A 17736-nucleotide genomic window follows, 5' to 3' on the forward strand; every position below is an offset into this window, starting at 1 on the left:
TTTGATAGATAGATAAAAGATAGGAGCAGAGATAACTAGGTAAAGAGCTAAATCTCATAAGGATTATAGTTGGGAAAATAAACACATAGGTTAGTAGCTATTAATAGTTCCTTGATTACCTTTTTGTTGTTGTTGTAAGCTCTGAAATTATCTTCTACCCCTTTCCTGGTACATGGCTAAATACTTAGTAAGTGTTTAATTTAATCTAATCCTTGGACATCTTCACCTCTTTCCAGATACCTTGTGAATCAATCCCTCAACTACCTCATAATCCTGTAACCTCTCTTGATACAATCCAGCTGCTTTTCTTTATTTTGTTATCATTAATTTCCCCTATATAACAGGTCTGACTGTGATGTTAGAATTCAAGTGTGGTGGCTCTACTGTACTTTCTGGTGAAAAGGTGGCTATAAAAAAAATCTTTGCAAATCTTTTCCATTTTATTCTGTTAGTTGTCCTTCCATTTTAAACCTTAATTGTCTTGGGGCATGGGATGACTACTTATTTGGACCTGTTACCAAGCTTTTTTTTTTTTTAAACACTGTTACCTTCCCCTGCTTTTCTTTGTTTGAAAAGGTAGTACTACTTATAAGCACCCATCATCTTTCTTCATAACATTTTATTACCAAGTTTGTTGATTAAACTACCATCTCTCCTTGAATTTGCTAAGTAAGGCAAGTATATGCTTACTAAAGTGCTTTTTAGGCTTTTTTGGTATCCCTGTGATACCAATTGATATACATCAGTTAAATCTCTCTATAAAATTTTTATGATTTTTTAAAAAAAATTTTAATTTTTATTTATTTTTAAATTTTTATAATTATTTTTAAAAATTTTAAAATTTTTTTAATTTTTATTTTTAAATTTTTATAATTATTAAAATTAATGCTTGTAATTGGTTTCTACTATCTATTATTCATTCTCATTTTAAAGTACTTATTTAATTAGTTCAAGATTGAGTTACTTCAACTTTAGTTTCTATTTTTTTCATTATTAGTCTTCAACGTTTTATTAATTCTGATCTTTGCTCTAACAAATCAGTGGTCTGACTATTACACAGCTGACATAAGGATTATTGCCATATCAACAACAATTATAAAAATAGCTAGCATTTGCATGGTGTTTCAAGTTGCAAAGTGCTTTACAAATATAGTCTCATTTTATCCTCAAAATAACCCTGGAAGAAAGGTGCTATTCTTATTTCCACCTTACAAGGGAGGGAACAGAGGCCAAGAGAAGTTAAGTGATTTGTTTATGATTACATAGCCTGTTGGGGGCAGAATTTGAACCCAGGTCTTCCTGACTCTGGGTCCAGAGCTCTAGCCACCATAGCATACACATCCTCATGGTGCTTGTATTAAACCACTTAAGTCTCTGTTCATTGTAGACTTCTCCTAAGAAGGACCTGCTCAGAGAGACAACTGCAGTTTCTGGTTGCTTCCTGCATTTGTTAATATCTCTCCCCCTGTTTGCAGAATGCTATGGAGGTCTAAGCTACCGAATATTGCGCAAATTCCAATCGAGGAGGAGGGGAAGGTAGAAGATGACACTAAATCTGAAAACTCAGTATTCCAAAGAGAATCCTCAGAACTTCCATCAACAAGTGGAACTTTCCAAAAAGCACAAGCAGGAACAACTCAGAACATCCCACCCCTTCAAAGGTTAAGCTGTAGGTTCAGAGATGCTTACAGGCTCACCATTCCCTGTTCATTATGCAACCAAGAACTTCGTCCATCTGATTTTTTTGCCCATAAGAGACAGCACAAAGCCATGGCCGTGATGGGCTACAAGATGACAGCTGGAGAAAAACCAGAAAGACACAAGGTTATAGTGCAGAGGCATTTTCTAATCTCTACGTTAATTGAAGCCTATTTGTACAATGAAAAAACCAGACAAAATATTGACCATGCTTGTGAGCTCCTTTGTAAGCAGCACATACCTTCCTATTACAAGATTCTTAGCAATTCTTTCAATAGCTCTGTGCACCTTAGGAAAACAGATAATCCACTAGTTAATGCTGTGGCCATCTGTGAAGACCAGAACAAGTCATGGAGACCAGTAATGGAAGACAGGTACATCTTCCGGGACAGATATGGGAAGAAATCCAATGTGTGTTTTTTTGGCTTGTTTGATGGACACCATGGCTCTGTGGCAGCTGAAACCACTGCTGTAGAACTCCATAAGTTTTTTCTGGACCAACTTGCCCAATATGATCTTTCCTATATACTGACCAAGAGAGAACAAAGATTTGTCCATTCTTTTGACACAGTGTTTAAGGAGGGTTACAAGAGACAAGAATACTTGTTTTCTTCCCAAAAGAGAAACATTTCACCTTCAAAATATGATTATGAGTGGATCCATAGGGCCTTTGCTAAAGCTTTCTGGAGGATGGATAGAGTTTTGAAACTTGGGAGGAAGGAAGTATCCAATTTCTACTGGAGCGGCTGTTCAGCAGTTGCCTGTTTACTGGAATGCGAGGACCATTTTGGTAGTAGTACCTCTTGGCAAACTGCCAGTTTCAGTGAGGATTCAGAAATGGAAATGGAAGAAAAGAGGAGTTTTCGGCTTTCCAAACAATTTGAAAGTAACTTTGGAGTATTACATATTGCGAATGTTGGTATGTAAGTTGCTCAGTGATAGCCAAAAGTTGGCCTTATTTTATTTCTTAGTAGCAAAAAAAAAATGTTTTGTGAGGAAAGTAATATATGACCAATACATGCCAAATTCCAATATTATTCAGTTCAATTCCACAAACATTTATCAAGTGACTTCTGGGAGTAGGGGCAGCTAGGTGGCACAGTGGATAGAATGCTGGGCCTGGAGTCGGGAAGACTCATCTTCTTGAGTTCAAATCTGGCCTCAGATGACTTACTAGTTATGTGATCCTGGGCAAATCACTTAACCATGTTTGCCTCAGTTTGTCTCATCTGTAAAAATGATCTGGGGAAGGAAATAGCAAACCACTCCAGGATCTTTGCCAAGAAAATCCAAAATGAGGTCACGAAGAGTCAGACATGACTGAAATATAACAACTGAGAGTAGAGAATTATGTTGTGCCCTGGGAGAGATGTAAATTCTAGAGGTAAGACATGGTTTCTCCCTCCAAGGAGACTGTTGTCTATTAATAGGGGATGTAACATACACACAAATAAGAACAACACTAAATAATTCGAGCTAAGTACATAAGAGGTGAAAGAAAAGAACTATGGGTAGTTTGGGGAAGAGTTATTACTTACTGGGGTAAATCAGTGAAGACTTTCTAGATAAGGTAGAATTTGAATTGGACTTTGGTCCAATTTGGTTCGGTAGGAATTCAACAGTTTGGGGTGGAGGGCAGAAAAGAGGAGGGCATTCCAGACAAAGGAAAGAATATGAGCAAAGGCAGTGAAGTGGTGGCCAATGCAATATTCACAGTGCCGACAGTGACTATGAATATGCTGGCGTAGTTCTGAATTGCAAAATGTAACAGACTCTCTGTGTGGAAGACAGAACCAAAACATTTATTCAAACACAAGAAAGCCAAATCCCAACATCAGAAAACTGAATCCATCATAGCAACAAAGAAGTTTATACACATTATCATTGCAGGGAGCACCACCATCCCAAAGCCTTCCCCCTGCTTGGGCCTTCCCACAAATAAACACCCACAGATAGCTGCTTCCTCTCTTTCCTTCAGCTCTAACTGCTCTGACCAACTTTCTTTGCTCTGGTTCTGCTCTACCCTTCCTGTTCCACCCATTCAGCAAGCTCCTCCCACCACACGTTTCATGTAACTTAGGCTTCCACGTGACTTAAGCAAGTAACATGGGCCTATCAATAGATGGGAAAGATCTTCCCATTAAGCAAAAATACATTAACAATACAGGTATACAGGGAGACAAGGAGTAGTTTGATTGGGCTGGACTATAGAATATTTGGAGGGCAATCAAGTTGGAGAAGTTGGCATTGTGCTAGACCATGGAGGACTAAGTATGTATTAGGGAGTATCCATTTTCCTGGTTGGCAGTGGAAGCTATCAAAGCATTTTGAGCAGAGGAACAACATGGCCAGATCTCTACATAAAGATGTAACAAGGAGAGGTGTGGAATGATTTGCAAAGATGCAGGGAAGAGAGTGGATTTGGGAAGATCTATCAGGAGAGAGTACTCTAATAGGGTAGTGGCAATGGGACTATACAGGAGAGAAAAGAAATCTGAGACAATGTAGATAGAGAACTGAAAGGATTTTATAACTGATTAGAGATGTGAGGGAAAGACATAGAGCAGGGGTGAGGAACCTGCAGCCTTGAGGCCACATGTGACTATCTAGGTCCTCAAGTGCAGCCCTTTGACTGAATCCAAACTTCATAGAACAAATCATTTAGATTCAGTCAAAGGACAACACTTGGGGACCTAGAGGACCACATGTGATTTGAGGTCCCAGGTTCCCCACCCCTGACATAGAGAATATCAAGATTAGGAATTTGCAAGATGAGATGGATGGTGGACCCAATGATTAAAAAAAAAATCAAGAGAAGCAGATTTAAGGGGAAATAGAACAATTTGGTTTTTTCCAAATATCTTATTTTTTCTAATTACATGTAAATTTTTTTTAACATTTGTTTTTTAAAATTTTGAATTGTAAATTCTCTGCCTCCCTTCCCTTTCTCTCCCCTCATTGCAAAGGCAAGCAATTTAATATAGGTTATACATGTGCAGTCATGCAAAACATATTTCCATATTAGTCATGTTGTAAAAAAAAAATACACAGCAAAAAAAAATAACAAGAATGTGGAAAGTTAAAAAAGTATGCTTTGATCTGCATTCAGACTCCATCAGTTCTTTCTCTGGAAGTGGATAGCCTTTTTCATCCTGATCCTTTGGGATTGTCTTAGATCATTATATTGCTGAGAATAGCTGAGTCTTTCACAGTTGATAATCGTACAATATTGCTGTTACTGTGTAAAATGTCTTGGTTCTGCTCACTTCACTTTGCATCAGTTCACATAAGTCTTCCCAAGGTTTTCCAGAAAGCATCTTGCTCATCATTTCTTATAGTACAATAGTTTTCCAATTCCATCACAATCATATACCACAACTTGTCCAGTTGATGGACATCTCCTCAGTTTCCAGTTTTACGTTACGACGAGAGCTGCTATCAATATTTTTGTACATATAAGTCCTTTTCCTTTTTTTGTGATCTCTTTGGGATATTCCTGAGTCAAAGGGTATGCACAGTTTTATAGCCCTTTGTTCCACACATAGCTCCACTTGTTCTACAATTTGGGGTTTCGATATGTTGAATTTGGTGGGCTGATAGGAGTTGCAAATAGAAATGATATGCGGGCAGTTGAAAATGCAGATCTGGAGCTAGATTAGGGCTGGAGGCATAGATATTCAAGTCATTTATACAGATGATAGCTGAATCCCTAGCAAGGAAGATTGCTAAGGGAAGGAGTATTGAGGGAAAAGAGGAAGTGGCTAGAAGATAACACTTTGGGGACTACCGATTTAAATTTAAGAGGATGGGGAAAGGAAAGATAGGAAAGGAGAAAGAGGGGCTGCTCAGAGAGGAAGGAGCAAAACTACCAAGGAAGGAGAGAGTACCCAGTATTGGGGGTGGGGAGGAGAGGGAGGAGTCAGCAGTGTCAAAATCTGCTGAGTGATGGAGGACTGCAAAAAGGCCGTGGATTTGGCGATGAGGATGTGTTTGGTGATCTGTTTTTCAAAGTTTTCAATGGTGATAGTTTCAATACTAAAGCCAGCACTTACATAGCATTGTAAAGTTTGCAAAGCAATTTACCCATATTATCTTATTTGATCCTCATAACAACAACTGTGAGGTACGTGCAATTATTATTCTCTTTCTATAGATAAAGAAATTGAGTGCAAAAGAGGTTTCTCCTCAGACCATGGGATAGGATTCAAACTCAGGTCTTTCTAATTCCTGGTCCAATAGGCTAACCACAAAGCACCTAAGATCAATGGTAGGAGAGAGTGGGTGATGAGGCAGTGGAGACAACAGGTGCAGACAATGTTTTAAAGAAATCTGGACCTAAAGGGGAGGAGGAAAATGGGATAGGATAGATTGGTCAAGGGTAAAATTTTTGTTTTCTGTTTCATTTTAAAGATTGGAAAAACCCGAGAATGTTTCTCAGTGAGTGGGAATGAATGGGTATTTAGGATTCATGGGAGGGAGAAGAGTGATCACTGGAGCTGAATGCTGAGATCAAGGGTATAGGGGGGGTAGGAGACTACACCTTAACAGGATGTTAACTATAGCAGAAATGAAGGGGGAAAGAAAGAAGGAAGTTCTGAGTAGTCACTGAAGGGAGTTAAGGAAACTGTCATCATAGGATCTCCTCAGTCTTCTCTGTGAAGCAGGAGGTAAACAGTGGGGGAAGAGAGTATTGCATTTGTGGGGTTGGGGAGAAAGGAATGTAGTGGAGAAAAGATCAGCAATCAGTAAGACGAGTTGAAGGATGTGAGCACTCCTGAGGGCTCAAGCAGGGAAAAACAAAATGTACATTTCATGCATAATAAATTGAAGCCGAGGAAAGGATAATCTCAGAAAGATGTGTTCTTAACCTTTTGTGTGTCATGGATCCCTGTGGCAGCCTGGTGAAGCCTAGGTTCTCCTCCAAATAGTTTATTGCCTACATTCATAACAGAAGGGAAGGCTAAATTTTAGAGCTTAGATGTTATTTTCCCCCATTCAAGTTCACCAATCCCCTGCAGTCTGTCCATGGACCCCTGGGATGGGTCCACAGACCCATGTTAAGAATGCTTATTCTAAAATGTCTTTGGAACTTAAGGTAACCAAATAATATTTTTTTTCATTTAATTAATAACACAAGCCCATTGCTTCTTTTCAAGATAACTGAAACTATTTCTTTTTTTAATTGTTGCAAATTTAAAAATGTTTAATGTCTTATTTTTACATAATTTTCAGTTCCAAAATACGTTCCTTCCCATTTCCTTTCCCAAAGTACATCACTTGTAACAAAGAATAAAAAAGAAAAGGGAAAAAACAGTTTGGCAAAACTGACCAATGAATTAGTCAAATCTTGTAGTTATAAGAGGCTCCCCACCCATAGTGCTCCACTTTTGCAAAGAAAAGAAGGTGGTCCCTTTGCTCATATCTTCTTTAGAACCCAAACTTCCTCATTTCTTTTTTTTCCCAAGGGGGAAGGCAAGGCAGTTGGGGTTAAGTGACTTGCCCAAGGTCACACAGCTAGTAAGTGTGTCAAGTATCTGAGGCCAGATTAGAACTCAGGTCCTCCTGACTCTGGGGCCAGTGCTCTACTCACTGCACCACCTAGCTGCCCCAAACGTCCTCATTTCTTAAGGAAACTCTAAGTCCAGTGGTTCCAATTGGCTTGTCTGTTTTGGTAACACACAGGTTAATCCTACTAGGTCATGCTCACTATCCCGGGCAAACAATAGCAATGGCTCCCACAGAAAGGATTTCATGTAAGAAACAGCATAACGTAATGGCTATAGAGTTGGGCCCAGGATAAGGAAGACCTGGGGCCACAATCCCATTTCTAATGGTTACTAGCTGTTTGACCCTGGGCAAGTCATTTTATTAAAAAACATTAAATACCTACTGTGCGGTAGGTTTTGATAGATACAAAGACAAAACAGTTCTATCCTCAAAGAGCTCATGTTCAAACAATTTGTATATGTATTAATACATACAGAATACATGGCAAGTAAATTCAAGGTGACTTCTGGTCAGGGTGGGGAGGCACTAGCGGCTGGAATAAGGAGGGAAAGAAGAAAGGCCTTTTGAAGGAGATGATGCTTGAGTTGAACTTTCCAGTAAGCTGGAAAGTCTTAAGAGGCTGCAGTGAGGAGGTAGCATATTCCATAAAGATGGGGGTAGGGAGGGAACAGCCAGCTTGGCTGGGTTATACAGTGCCGGAAGAGGGGTAACGAGTAATAAGCCTGGAAAGATCATTTGGACTACATATTCACAGTGCTGTTATGAGACTCAAAGATAATGTAAGTAAAATTTAAAGCAGCGCTTTGTACATCTCATTTACAAAGGTTTGCAGAGTGCCTGCCTTGCAATAATCCTTTTTAAATATATACAATTGAGACTGGTATTATCCTAATTTTCCAAATTAGGAAACTGAGTCTCAGAAAGGTGAAGTGACTTTCCCAGGGTCATACACTGAAATACTCAAACTCAGGGGTTTTTTGAACCCAGATCTGTTGACTGAATTTAATGTTTCTACCATTAATTGGGCCAAGCTGCCTTATCATATGACAAGCTGAATTGCATATATAATTTCTTTTCTCTCTGGAGGTGGATAGCATTTTTTATCTTAAGTCCTTTGGAACTACTGCAGATCATTATATTGATTACAGCTGCTGTTAGCTCTTTTTGTGGTGGCAAAGAATTGGAAATTGAGGGTATGCCCATTAATTGGGGAATCAATTGTAATATTTGATTGTGAGGGAATACTATTGTATGTAGAACATTATATATTGAATATATTGTATATTGCTGTAAGAAATGATGAAGGGGATGCTTTTAGAAAAACCTGGAAAGACATGTATGAGCTGATGCAAAGTGAAGTGAGCAGAACCAGAACATTATACATAGTAAAAGCGATATTGTAAGATGATCAACTGTGAATGGCTTAGCTGTTCTCAGCAATACAATGATCCAAGACAATTCTGAAGGGCTTATGATGTTCCAACGGCCATGATGGTAGTTGAAGCAGGCACTGTGGAATGCTTAGAGCTTGGTTAGATATCAAAGACTCCAAGGCCATTCACTGCATCTTGGGCCATTGCCAGCTGTCTTGACTTGTCTTGCCACTGGACTTCAATGACTCTGGAAAAAAGAGTGAGGCTGATGACTTTGCACAAGTCTGCCTCACTTAAATACAATTTATGTGGGAGTCAAGACATCACCCACAGCATTTTGCCATTTTTACCTAGCTCAAAGTCCTGTGGTGATGGACAAGTGATGAAGCAGCAGATATGGATACACTGGGAACCATAGTCACAACCCTGCACACAAGTGGCCCAGGTCACAGGGTTGTCTTCACAGCAGACTGAGGCAGCAGTGGGATTTAGCAGCACCGTGGGTGTCTGAGCAGCCCTTTTTAAGGACCACACTGCTCTTTTCCTGGCATGTGGAAGGTGCCTTAGAAATTTTCTTCTTCACTGAACCCTGGTGTTCCAGATGATTCAGGCAGGGAACCTACCATAAGTTTGAAACACAAAACAATGTACAAAAACCTTTATGATGATGTTTCCACTCACCATCAGTACATGGGACGTGTGAATGCTCACAGACAACACAAAGTCCAGTAGCCCTGAAAGATGAACAGCTCTTGTTGTGAGAGAACTCAGTAGGCATCACATTCAAATAGCAGCCTTGAGTGAAACAAGGCTGGCAAATGCAGGCCAGCTGACCAAAATTCGAGCTGGATTTGTTTTTCTGGAGTTGCTTCAGTGAAGAGGAGTGCTGCGAAGCTGCTGTAAGTTTTGCAATTAAAACTAATCTAGTCAACAAGCTTATATGCCTAGCAAAAGAAGCGAACAACAGACTCATGACAATGATTGTCATTTGCAGGAAAGCACCACACCACATCGTCAGTACATATGCTTCCACCATGACAAACCGTGATGAGGCTAAAGAAAAAAAATTTATTAAGACCTGGAGACCTTCATCATCAGTAGACCAAAAGAGGAGAACCTTATAATTCTGGGTAACTTCAATGCTACAGTAGGTATAGACTATCAGACATGGCAAGGAGTCCAAGGGAGGAATAGAGTCAGAAACTGCAACAGCAACGATCACTTAGTACTGAAGAGTTGTGCATCTCATGACCTTCTTATCACCAACACTGTCTTCTATTTACCCAAATGCAATACAAGTACCCTTGCAGCAAACGTTGGCTTTTAATAGACTATGTCATTGTAAGGAGAGGAGACAGGCAGGATGTGAGAGTGACAAAGAAGACATATTGCAGAGTGCTGGACTGATCAGAGACTTATCCCCTCCAAGCTAAACATCTGGATTCAACAAAAGCAGTGGCCCCAAGGCAAGATGATTACCAGAAGACTTAATGTCAACAGATAAGAGCCCTTCTCCAAGTGTGAACAGTTGGTTCCTAACTTGGAGGGAAAACTGATGAGGGAAGATGTTGAAAATATGATTTCAGATTAAGAAATGAGGACAGAAGCTTTTAGACTATACAGAAGCATTCTATCTCTATATCATGAAAAATTTCTTCAAGAGGAGGGTTAAATGACATTGGACATGGAAAACAATATGCACCATTGCAAAAAAAACCAAAATCCATATCTTGATAGGAAATGATTGGTTACTGATATGGAGTATCATCAGAATCAACTGTCTGTAGTCATACAATTGACTTGTTGAAACAGAAAAATTAGAAAATCAGAATGAAGATGGGAAGTTTCAGTATGTTATTCCAACAGCTCCAATTGACCTACTCAATGTAGTTATACTGAAGAATGCAGACAGAAAAAGGAAGACATTGGCTTCTACCCAAGTTGAATGAATGTAAAGTGAAGCATTCTATTAAGGAAGGCAAAAGTTTATAAGTTACCTGAGCCAGCAAACATTTCAGCTCCTTGCCAAGCAGAAAGCCACAGTAGCCAAAGGCAACCTAAGTTTAAAATTAAAAAAAATTATTTTCAACATTTTAACAATGAAGATTGAGGAAAATTAAGGGCATTACTGCCTCAGAAAAAGTGATAAAAGGGGAAGGGAAAAATGATATTGCAGAAAGCCTGCCATAAGACCCTTTGACAGTAGAATCATCACATTTGGACTCACATCTCAGATCTGTATGGTATATGGGGAAGTGAAAATGGTATTAATGAAGATTAAAATGAAGAAAACATCTGTTACAAAGCAGTAGATGGAGAGGAAACCCATGCTGGAGGAGATAGAACTTTGAAGTCATTTAAGCCTTACCTCAATAAGAGGAATATATTGAATTACTGGGGGGAAAATCACTATCTAAAAAGAGAGAAGACATTAATGACTGTTGAGTTATGTGCTGTTCTCATACCCATAAAGTCCTTCTGAGCATGACATATATTTGTATGGAGGCTATCCACAATGAAAATATAACATAACTCATTGTAAAGTATGTGTGAACCTGAGTTCTCAAAGAATTACTGGCTTGGAAAGTTTTACTGTAGGTAGGCTTTTGCAAATGATATTCTATAGCAGATTACGACTTCATAGCTACATATTATTTGAAAAGTAGAAAATATAGGTTCTCAATATGTTCCTCATTTGATAACATAAGTCTGTCTTGGATCACAATGTAGACTTAAAGGCTTTTCTCAAAGCATTTCCTATAAGCATACATTAACACTGTATGATTGCTTGATGGATGTAAACAAGAGGTAATGTCATTCAAAGACTGTTTTCATTAATGTCAAAAGTGTTTGTCACTGAGGATATGATGGAAGAGGGATTTCCTAGAGATGCTAAACTCCTTCAGATTCTCCTGTTTGCAGACTGGCATCTGAGATCATAGCAATACAGATCTAGGGCTGAAAAGGATAGTAATCTAGTCCAAAGCCTTCACTTTACAGATAAGGAAAGGGAGATGCAGAGAAGATGTGATTTGCTTAGGGTCCACACAGCATCAGAAATGGGATTTGAACCCGTCTTCTGAATCCAGAACCAGTGGCTTATAAGTTTAGAGCTGAAAGGGAACTCAGAGGCCATACACTCGAACCTTTTCATTATGGATGAGAAAAGTGGAATTCTGAGAGGTTCAAGTCCCTTGCCCAGTCACAAATGTAGTAAACAAGACTTAGACAGGATTTCCTTAATGAGAACTGTCACCAATCAAGAATTAGTCCTAACCGTCCAAAACAGGGGAAAATCTCAAGTAGAAAAGGAATGCTTATTGTCAAACATCCAGTTGGATGAGAGCCAATCATTGAGTTGGTAGAACAGTACATATTTCTTAAGACAATGAACTGGGCCTAGAAGTGAGTAGGAAGAAAAGAGGCTGAATTTCATTAAGGAAACTGTGAAGCAGATTCGATGATCCCAAGGCAGATCTTGAACAAAGGCTCCCTTTTAAATGGCATATAGATGTGACTTATGGAACACAAAAGTTGCCAGAGTACAAATGCTACTCCACTGCAATTTATAGTTGTTTGGTTGCCCTGGGTGGTTATGTGATTTGCTCATGGTCAGTAGCTAGTATGTCATAATCTGGTCATACTGACTCAAAGGCCTGCTTTCTATCCACTATGGCACACTCTTAACATATAACAAACCACTAACATCCTTCTCTTCCCCTAACAAAGAAGACACTCCTCCCACCACAGTTCTATTCCATCCATACCAACATTCCACAGTCTAACTTTCAGATTGACTTGCTACACTTACTGGGAAGGTTACTAGATAGAGCTCTCAGCTAGCCTAGCAAGAATCAGAGGGTCTCCATTCAAATCCTGGCTCCTCCACATACTAGGCATATTACTTTGGGCTTCAATTTCCTTAGCTGTAAGATGATAGAACTGGGAGTATATGATCTCAAAGGCCCTTCCAAGCTTAATATTCTAAAGATCTAAAACTGAACTGTTAGATTTATAACAGCGTATCATATTGTTTTTTAGGAAAACAATTTCCACGAAATTTTGCTAGCAACAATTTGACAGGCTAGAAATAAAAAAAAAAAGTATTTCCATTAGTTTCATTGTATGTTCATAGATATTCAAGTATAGTTTGTCACCTCTACTCCAATGATTATCCTTAACTTTTGTTCACTTCAGTGAAAAGTAAGCTCTGCATACCACTAATCACAATTTCCTTAGCTAATAAAAGCAATCCAAAAATATTAAGATAATCCAGTTTTAAAATCATTTAATGATCCTCTTTATAAAGTTTACATAAATGGGGGAAAATCTCAAAAATAACTGAAGCAATATTGTTGTCCCTCACTTTACAGAATCGTGATCCTGAAAAGGATGTAAATTAAAGTTTATAAACAGAATAAAAATTTGAATGCACCAAAACTCTTTCAAGGCATCCTGAAATAATATTTAAAGTTATTTAGTAACAAATAATCATTCCTCACTACTTTATATTTTCTATGCTGGATTTTCTTAAAAATATATATAATAAAAATGAAAATTAAATTTTCAATGTGGATGTTACAGCTGATGTCTGTGAATAAGGTAATGATTATCAGGCTGGAAATCTTTCACCACTTTCGTTCTCAAACGGTCTGTTAATTTAACCAATTATTAAATTTGCCAAAGCCATTAAAAAATTACCTGCCATACTAAGGAAAAGTCAGCTGAATTACCAATAAAAGCATCAGGAGGAACAATCTATTTTATTGATCAGTAGCAAACTTAAGCTTTAGATTTTAATCATGGACATTTTTTCATAAAAATTTGAGTTTTACATTGAATTAAATGCTGAAGCATTTAACTTTTGCTAATTAGCATCTTATCTATAACAGGATTTTACTTTAATAGGCATAAACCAATGTACTTTCTTGGATCTTTGTATGTAACATATCCAAATTTCAGAATGACAGTATATTTTGAGAATTAGTGCTGTTAGAAACCTTAGCGTTGAATCTGCCTTCTTTAAAAGGCATCAAAAATCCAGTGACTTGTCTAAAATCCCACAGGTGAGGTGCAGAGAAGCTGGTATTGGAATCAACATTACATGGTTGATAGGGAAGCTAAGTGGTGCAATGGATAGAGCACCAACCCTGGAGAGGAGGACCCGAGTTCAAATTCAACCTCAGACACTTGACACTAGCTGCGTGACCTTGAGCAACTCACTGAACCCTGACTGCCTCAAAAAAAAAAAAATGATTACATGGTTAAGGCCATCCTTATTTCAAGTATGTCACAGGGCCACAATTTACCCAAGGGGAAAAGCCAAAACACTAGACTTTTTGACTACTGACTCATGTCACCTTAAATTTTGTAAAATGTTTTACCTAGAATACTGTCTCATTTGATCTTGACAACCACCTTGTAAAAATTAAACTTATTCCTATTTTATATTTGAGTAAAGGAAGGTTCAGGCCATTTAAATGACTTGTCAAGCTGAGTAGGGCTGGAGATGGTATGACAGTCCAGGACTCTCTGACTTCATTCTAGTCACTACAATCATCCTGTCTCTTCTTGAACTAAGAATTATAGTTTAAAATTGGGGTTATTAAACACATTTTAAAAAGTTATGTTAGCTCTACTTTAAAACTCAACCAATTTATTAGTATTAATATTTTGATATTATTTATTTATTAAGTTGACTTTAAAACAGCATGATGCACATAATGCTATATTTTGCTGCTATAAAATTGAATTATTACTTTTTTCTTTTAAAAAAACTTTAGGTAACGTACATGTAGTTTTATGCAAAGGTGGGCAAGCCCATCTTCTTACAAAAGAACATACAACTCGAAGCCTAAGTGAAAGACATCGTGTATTAAGTGAAGGAGGAAAAATCAGCAGCAATGAACCAAGTGGATTCACTGAAGGGATTGTGCAAATAACTCGTGGGCTTGGGTTTCATGGAAATCCAAATCTGAGAAAGTCTGTTATTCCAGCACCCCAAACAATCTCTGTCCCTATAGATGATACGTGTCAATTCCTTATTGTTGCTACTACCGGACTTTGGGATGTTATAGATAAAAATGAAGCAGCAGCAATAGCAATGTCATTATTTAGCATATATGAGGAAATATATAATGTGACCAAGCAAGAAGTGTACAAGCCACTCCAACACAGAGTACCTTTTTTACCTAGTGTATCATCTTCAACTATTAGTGTACAAGACAGTAAAATCAAATTATTGTACCGTAATACTTCAGCATTTCTTGAGAAAATGGCCCAGAAGAGCATGAGTGAAAATTCGCAAGAAAGTAGCAAAAAATTAAGTTCTCCAACTTCAGAAAGTTCGAGTAAACATAAGGATTCAAAAACTAAGTTAAATAGTAAAACAGAAATTTCAAGTTCAAGACCTTTTTATTTGTACGGTATTGAGGATAGTGATGAAACAAACAGCAGCATATCTCATGAATCATCAAATTCAAGTATAGCAGAAGAAGAAATAAACAGGAATTTCTTTGATTATGCAGCAGAATATGTAAGTCATGGACTCGTCAAAGCTGCTCTTACAGCAGGTTCCAGGGAGAACATTACTGTGCTGGTAATACTTCTCAATGGATGTGGACATCAGCTACACAGAAGTGGAATCTGACCCACCTTCTCTTCTGGACTACAGAAGCATGTACCATAAGAAACCGCATGTACTGTATTTGTATAGTACTGCACAACCTTGCTTTCAGTACATAGTATGTGTGTGTGTGTGTGGCGGGGGGGGAATGTAGGTGAGGGGGAAGAAGGGAACTTTCTCTTACATATGTGGTACAATAAATGTTGTTTTGTGATTTAAAAAAAGAATGATAAATACAGTCCTGTTTTATACCACTTTATTAAAACCTGAGCACCTCAATATAAAACTAAACACTGGTGAACTCTCATTTTCCTTGCTAAGCCCCAATTACTGCAAATTTACAACCTGCACAAGTAAGTTTCCACTAGCAGTTCAACATTTAAATAGATTAAATTTTCTCTGACACACTTGGTAGATTTCATATAATGAAAATAACTAAAAGAATTAGTGCAATATATGGAACAGATCAAAGTAAAATGAACTTTAGAAAACAAGGCTGCAGAGTCGTTACTGACAGACAGCAGCACTCATGTTGCAGACACAGTAGCTTCATTTTATTACTGTTCTAGCCATGGAGGAATAACTGAAATCCCCCTCAAATCCAAGGGAAGAAGGGAGGGAAGCGGTGAAGAGGAAATAATTAGCTGTTTTAGTAACTGTACATTTTGCATACTTTTAAGCAACTCTTAAATATTACAGAACGTTTTAAACATAAATGGAGACTACAATGCAGTACTCTATATACAGTACATTTGAAGATCCAAGTTTAAAATAATCAAGTTGAATGTACATAATTGTTAGTGCATTGACTAGATTATGTCCAAAGGGATCAAAAACCCCACCACAAAACAAAACAGAACCACCCCATGTAAATGGCCAGCAGTGATTAAAGAGAAATCACAGACACTTGGTTTGTTTCATTTTAGTTGAAGAGTTCTTATGTTTGAAGGAAAACACTTCTCTCTGTCAAGCTGCATTTATTAGTTTTGTCTTTTTAAGAGAAAATGGGGATAAACTTGATTTTTATCACCATTTACAAACAGGACAGGGCGCCATAATTTAGATACCATGTACCAAGTAAAGTTGATTTTTTTCTGAAGACATGGATGGCTAAGTTTTTTTCCCTATTTTTTTAATGGTTAAATTATTAAAATGTGGAATGTACACTTAAAATAGATACCGGCAGAAACGATCATTTTTATGAATACTGCAGATAAGCAGAAGTATCTTTAGGATCTGCTTCGAGGAAGAATTTATTTTCAAAGAACAATTTAAGGAATTCCAATTCTGTGTCATGGATTATATCTGCATCAACATGGGAATTTAGAGGAACTAGCTGGTTAATTGTGGGTCCGTACAATAATTCTTCTATATTTCTAATGGCAAGAACTGATTCCCCACCCCAACCTTCCAATGAAGCGAATATTAAGAGCTTCCATTTGCCCCTTCTATTGCTGAAACATTAGTCAAATAGTGACACATGCATGTTATTAAAAATTAAGTTTAAAACACATAAAATAATTCTGTATTAGAAACTTGACTATATTATAAGTCTCTTCTCCTTTTTGGAAGTTGTACTGGGCCAGGTTAAATGCTCCAATTCCACTGTTATTAATAATTAGGAAACAGAAGAATATTCCAGATAGTTTAGTTACTACAACACTGACTCCTAGTTGGTTGTGTGGGTTCGGTAAGGTCTACACCTCTTCCTCTGGCAGAATTGGCTCCTGGATTCTGTGGTTCATTCTTCGGCAACTTTTTGGCTGAAAGAACAAACACCAAGAACCATCAAGATTAAAACAACTACAGTTTATCTCAGCTACATATACATTTAAAAATAAAGAAAGTCACTTTATGACTCCAACTCACTGTTTTATGGATAAAAGTTGACATTTTGTCATCTTAACCTTCCCCTCCTCCCAGCCCCAATTGTATTTGATAGAGATCATAACCAATGACACCAAGATAGTGGGAAAATTCTGCTTAATATTAGGAAGGGGAGAGATGTTTCTCTTGTACCAGATTCCTACTAGGTAAAAGCTGCCAAAACAAGAGTTAGAATGGTGTCAAAGTGCGAAGAGCCCTGTTTATAGGTTCTCTCTCTAAACTTTTGAAGGCTACTATATTTATCACTATGGTGGGCCAGAGATCAGAGTAGAGACCACTAACTGGCTGGTATAACTAATGTATGAATTAATCCTGACTTGGGGAAACTTTTTTTTAAAACCTCAAATGACAACTTAAAAGGGATATTTAGCAGTTTGATGAATGAATATTGTGAATAAGCAAAAAGTATACTCTGAAACAACTATTTAAAATTTAAGCCCAAATTGCTAAATATGGTTATGACTTTTTATCATTCTAGAATTCTCTCTTTACTACTACTGAAATGACTACAAAATAAATTATCAAATATCACACACTACTACTAAAAGGTCAGTGTAGCATTTGCAGGTTTTATGTACAAAAATAAATGTTCTAGCTATGGAAATATTTAAAAATTAATATGAAAGAATATACACAAAAGGGAGA

The 17736-nt window shown here is 37.6% G+C and overlaps 2 protein-coding genes across 2 annotated transcripts in view; one reads left to right on the plus strand and one right to left on the minus strand.

Moving 5' to 3' along the window:
• The first annotated feature begins 1476 nt into the window (after positions 1-1476).
• On the plus strand, positions 1477-15228 carry PP2D1 (protein phosphatase 2C like domain containing 1). The gene is made up of 2 exons (XM_036760108.1): positions 1477-2617; positions 14363-15228. Exons 1-2 carry the CDS (start codon positions 1477-1479, stop codon positions 15226-15228), a joined length of 2007 nt encoding a protein of 668 aa, XP_036616003.1.
• RAB5A (RAB5A, member RAS oncogene family) overlaps positions 14975-17736 on the minus strand; it is a 43669-nt gene continuing 40907 nt past the window's right edge. The window contains exon 6 of the mRNA XM_036760109.1: positions 14975-16967. Coding sequence (XP_036616004.1) covers positions 16852-16967 — 116 coding nt within the window. The 3' untranslated portion in view covers positions 14975-16851. The remainder of the gene's footprint in view (positions 16968-17736) is intronic.

Source organism: Trichosurus vulpecula, chromosome 5 (assembly GCF_011100635.1).
Source record: "Trichosurus vulpecula isolate mTriVul1 chromosome 5, mTriVul1.pri, whole genome shotgun sequence".
Taxonomy (NCBI): Eukaryota; Metazoa; Chordata; class Mammalia; order Diprotodontia; family Phalangeridae; genus Trichosurus; species Trichosurus vulpecula.

Bases quoted from the DNA above. Each gene is read 5' to 3' on its own strand.
- PP2D1 (XM_036760108.1), top strand. From the start codon at position 1,477: ATGCTATGGAGGTCTAAGCTACCGAATATTGCGCAAATTCCAATCGAG. The intron at 2,618-14,362 runs GTATGTAAGTTG...AAAAAACTTTAG, and splicing joins ATTACATATTGCGAATGTTG to GTAACGTACATGTAGTTTTA.